Source organism: Bidens hawaiensis, unplaced genomic scaffold (genome assembly GCF_021521415.1).
Source record: "Bidens hawaiensis isolate Kalapana, Puna unplaced genomic scaffold, B.hawaiensis_p1.1 tig00006302_1, whole genome shotgun sequence".
In the NCBI taxonomy this organism is placed as follows: domain Eukaryota; kingdom Viridiplantae; phylum Streptophyta; class Magnoliopsida; order Asterales; family Asteraceae; genus Bidens; species Bidens hawaiensis.
This window is the reverse complement of record NW_027491421.1, coordinates 9,309-14,050: the sequence shown is the minus strand read 5'-3', so window position 1 is coordinate 14,050 and position 4,742 is coordinate 9,309. Positions and strand designations below refer to the sequence as shown.

The 4,742-nt window shown below is 34.2% G+C and overlaps 1 protein-coding gene across 1 annotated transcript; it reads left to right on the top strand.

The window, feature by feature from the left end:
* Positions 1–601: 601 nt before the first annotated feature.
* LOC143631975 (7-ethoxycoumarin O-deethylase-like) lies at positions 602–3,405 on the top strand. Its single transcript, XM_077100582.1, has 2 exons — positions 602–1,543; positions 2,738–3,405. The coding sequence occupies exons 1-2, from the start codon at positions 635–637 to the stop codon at positions 3,356–3,358; spliced, it is 1,530 nt and encodes a 509-aa protein (XP_076956697.1). The 5' UTR covers positions 602–634; the 3' UTR covers positions 3,359–3,405.
* The last annotated feature ends 1,337 nt before the right edge of the window (positions 3,406–4,742 follow it).

Sequence of the window (4,742 nt, the reverse complement as noted above, 5' to 3'; positions counted from 1 at the left end):
TATAATTTCCTTTCTAATTATCTAATATTTCATCTTATTTATCCTTCCTATCCATAGGTCAAAACAATTTTGACAAATGGGTTGTAATTTCCTTTCTAATTCTCCAATCTCTTATTACATTCATTATAGCTATCCATGGGTAATAAACCAAAACAGTTTGACAAATGTTGTATATAAAGAGATTTTTTTCGAATTTGTAAATTTAAGATACTGTACTTCTTATTGTTTGTTTATACTATATATTTTATTTTCTTTTTATCTTTAATTTTGTTCATTTCTTTCAAATAACGAACTTTATTTTTTTTTATTATTTGACAAATCCTGTGTAATACACGGGTTTAAAAGCTAGTATATGTATATATATATAATGGGGCAACAAATGGATGACAAACCACAATGGGACGTTATGGAGAGGCTTCAAAGCCTCGTTTCCAACGTGAAACGTTGCCCCTCCACAGAGGACAACGTTATTATAGCGGTTGTGTAAATTCTTATAAAGTCACTTTGGTCACTCCGTTTCCAATGTGAAACGTTGCCTGTGACAGCCTTATCATAGCGGTTGTGTAAATTCTTATAAAGCCACTTTGGTCACTCCATTATTAGTGTACGTCTTTGAATCGTCCAAATTTCACACATGGTCGCAGTGATGAAAGTAGCCTCAATGAACGAGGTTTATCTCATCATGGCCGTTGCTGCCGTGTTTTCCATCTTGTGGCTCATTTGGAAGTCGCGGTTCCACAACTGTGGCACGAACCCGCCACTTCCTCCTGGCCCGAGGGGGTTACCGATAGCAAGTAACCTCCTGTCTCTTGACACTGACCTTCACTCGCAGTTTGCCAACCTTACGAAAACCTATGGTTCGATTATTACACTTTGGCTCGGTAAAATAGCAACCATCGTGATCTCTTCCCCAATCTTGGCTCGTGAGGTGCTAAAAGTTCATGACACTACCTTTGCCAACCGAGACATAACCGCTGCTAGCAAGGTGTTTTCATATGGTGGGAATGACATCTTGTGGTTGCCGTATGGGGATCGATGGCGGTGGCTGAGGAAGATTTTAGCTAGTCAGATGCTCAGCAATGAAACAATGGATTCCTTTTACCATCTAAGACGTAAGGAGATGAGGAACACCATCAAACTATTGTTTAACCTCAATGTTGGGTGTCCGGTAAACATTGGTGACTTGGTGTTTTTGACCATTTTGAATGTAGTTACCGGTATGATATGGGGTGACACAAAGACGGTGGAGGATAAGATGAGGTTTGGAGTAGAGTTTAGGAAAGTGATCAAGGAGATTAATGGGTTAATGGCTGCTCCAAACTTGTCTGATTTTTATCCGAGTTTAGCTTGGTTGGATCTACAAGGGATCGAAAAGGGTGTGAAGGCGGCCAGAGAGAAGATTGATGGGCTCTTTGATGGAATTATTGATCAAAGAAGGAAGATTGGTAGTGATGAAAATAAAGATATTTTGCAGTTCTTATTGAACCTTAAAGACAACGGAGATTCCGAATTCACCATGACTCACATTAAAGGCTTGCTCCTGGTACACACACACTCTCTCTCGATCTCATCCAAATGATACTATGAAGGCAACAATTTGCAACGTGATGCTTGCATCTGTTGATTTATCAATCACCTCATTGTTTACTTTTGTTAGTTGATTTTTGCTGTCCTTGACATTTGTTTGAACATTATTGATTTTCTGAAAACAATAAAAACTAAGAACATAAAAACATTGAACTAGGGCTCATCTTAATTTGATAATATAACTAAAAATTACCAACTATTACACCCAACATTTTAGGCATGTGAATACAGCATTATTTGAAGACTTTGTTTAAACAATTAAATTAAAAAAACATTAATAAAATATGAATATATTTTTTCTAAACATGTAAACTGAACTCGTAAATATGTTCAGCCATATCAGTTTGTTAAGTGCATCATTTTAAATATAAAACAACTTGCTTTTGGGAAGTTTGTTAGAATGCTAGAAAATAAACCAATAAATAAAGTGTATTTAAGCATTCTCGACAGCTTCTCTATTTCTATCTCTATAATTACACTAAAAACACTACAATTTTCTCTTATATACCATTAAATAATAATTTTTAATATCTTTATAATTATATTTTCTCTATCCTCCACTAATAAACACTTTCAAATATATTAATAAATAGAGGATAAACCGTGTTCCTACAAATTTACTCATCTATTTAAAATTTTCTTTTTTTTTCACTTACAATGCTCTAAAAAAATTTAGAAATTATTCTCATATATTTATAGTGGAGCTGTTGATAATAATCTAAGCAGTAAGCTGCAAACAACCAAAAACTAGTTTATTTTTAAAAACAAATGTGTAAAATTCGTTTTTCATTAAAATTTATTTGGAAAATTGTGAAAACAATTTAAATAGAACTATGCATTTATTTTTTTGCTTTAAAAGTTAAATATTGCATGCTATAAGAAAAATCATTTTTTGTTAAATAAAATAATAAGCAAAAAATAAAACATTATATATATATATATTCATGACCATATGCGTGGTAGTGATTTATACGCCACTCTCTACTCTCATGATCACGGACCATTAAACATAATCTTTCAAAGACCTAGATCGGTGTTGTGTATATGTTGAAGCATTTATGAAGCTGACCGTTACACATAATCTTTTAAATCATACATGTTATACATACTTACCTTAATTTCTTTCAAGTAAAATTGACCAATTTGGCAGGACATGGTAAGTGGAGGAACTGACACAACCTCAAGCACAATTGAGTACGCCCTAGCTCACATGATCGACAAACCCGAAATCCTCAAAAAGGCCCAACAAGAAGTCGATACATTTGTCGGTGAAGGCAACATAGTTGAAGAATCCCACATTAAAAACCTACCTTACTTGCACGCAATCATGAAAGAAGTTCTCCGTTTACACCCAACACTTCCACTCTTAATACCACATAGCCCACGTGAATCATGTGTTATTGGTGGCTACACGGTCCCAAAAGATGCCCGAGTCTTTGTTAATGCATGGGCAATACACAGAGACCCTTCGGTTTGGGAGAACCCATTAGAGTTTCACCCCGAAAGGTTTCTGAATCAGAAGTTGGATTATAGTGAGAGTGGATTCAAGTATTTACCATTTGGATCAGGCCGCCGAATGTGCCCGGGTGCTATGATGGCTGAGAGGATGTTTGTGTATTTACTTTCTTCACTTATTCATTCGTTTGACTGGAGATCGGGTGAAGGAGAGAAGGTCAACTTATTGGAAAAGTTTCAAACTGTATTAAGGAAGAAAGAGCCTCTTATGGCAATTCCATTACCAAGATTGCATGGCAAGTTTATATACGAGTAATGTGTGAGTAACATATGTTACCTTAATTCATATATCAAAACTATGTGTCTCAGTGTTTAATAACTATATGATCATGAATATATATCGATATAGCATATGCCAATAATCAGTTTGAATTCTGTGATATCATTTTAATTTGTGCATCTATCGATCAGTTTGGTTGAGACCATCTCCATTAATCTAAACTCTTAAAAACATTTTCACTTCTCTTTCAAAGATATTCATTTTCATTCTTACGCTACAAACTTCCTTAAAATATTTTTATATTCCACGTCATCAAATTGATTTTTTTTTAATCCCAATCAAATGATCTAGGAAAATTTATATACGTATTTTAAAAACAAATACCTTGTTAGTAAAATAATTTATATAAATCAATGCATTGAATATAAGAAAATAAAACAGCACTCAAAGTTTTATAAATTGAGCATTTACATATATCCCATTTCCAAATAGCTATATTACATATATTTATCAAACCCTTAAAAATCAATTTCATATGTCTCATTAATAAAACACATATATTACATATTTATTCATTTCATTAAAAATATCATATTATATAAGATAATACAAGTTAAATTATGGTTCTTAACTTATCCATTTGGTGAAAATGAGCTGGTTGCCTAATGATAGACCAACATTTCTTTAATACCCTGAATGCCCTTCCGATGTCCTTTCTTGCGGACTCATGTTTTTTCTTGAAATATCGACGTTAATCGTCATTTGGGCACGTAAAGCTAAGAACCAGCGTGGCCCACTCCGAATAAATACCGTCGACTAGAAAATATCCGTATTCGTAGTTGACATCATTTGTGGAAAATGAGGTGTCGGGTGCCACTCCGTCTATGATGTGGTAAAAAATAAGGGACAAATGCATCATAGCTATATCATTGATTGCACCGGGCATTCCAAAAAACGCATGCCATATCCAAATATTAAATGATGCGACCACCTCAAGCATAACCGTTGGGTCATCATGATCACCCCGATAATATTGACCTTGCCAAGCAACTAGACAAGCTTCCTAAGACCAATGTGTACAATCAAGACTACTAAACATGCCTGGAAAACCATATCTCAGTTGATGAACCTTGTATATACACGTAGCTTTGTATGTATGATAAAAAACAAATTTTGTTTGGTCTTTTTCCGTTCGAGGACGTATGAAAACCACATCCATTTATTTATCCTAAAGTACCTACACATGTAAAAAATCTCATAGGTGAACTAATGGTGAATTGTCACTGTTAGAAGTTGTCCTACACAACACCTAACACTTCCATCATGTGGCTATGAATTTACGAACGTTTATGTTAAAACTCATGCTTTTAGTGATATGTGGTCTACAATACATTTGCCCATTTTAGCTTGAACATTTAGA

Bases quoted from the DNA above. Each gene is read 5' to 3' on its own strand.
- LOC143631975 (XM_077100582.1), top strand. From the start codon at position 635: ATGGTCGCAGTGATGAAAGTAGCCTCAATGAACGAGGTTTATCTCATC. The intron at 1,544-2,737 runs GTACACACACAC...CCAATTTGGCAG, and splicing joins ACATTAAAGGCTTGCTCCTG to GACATGGTAAGTGGAGGAAC.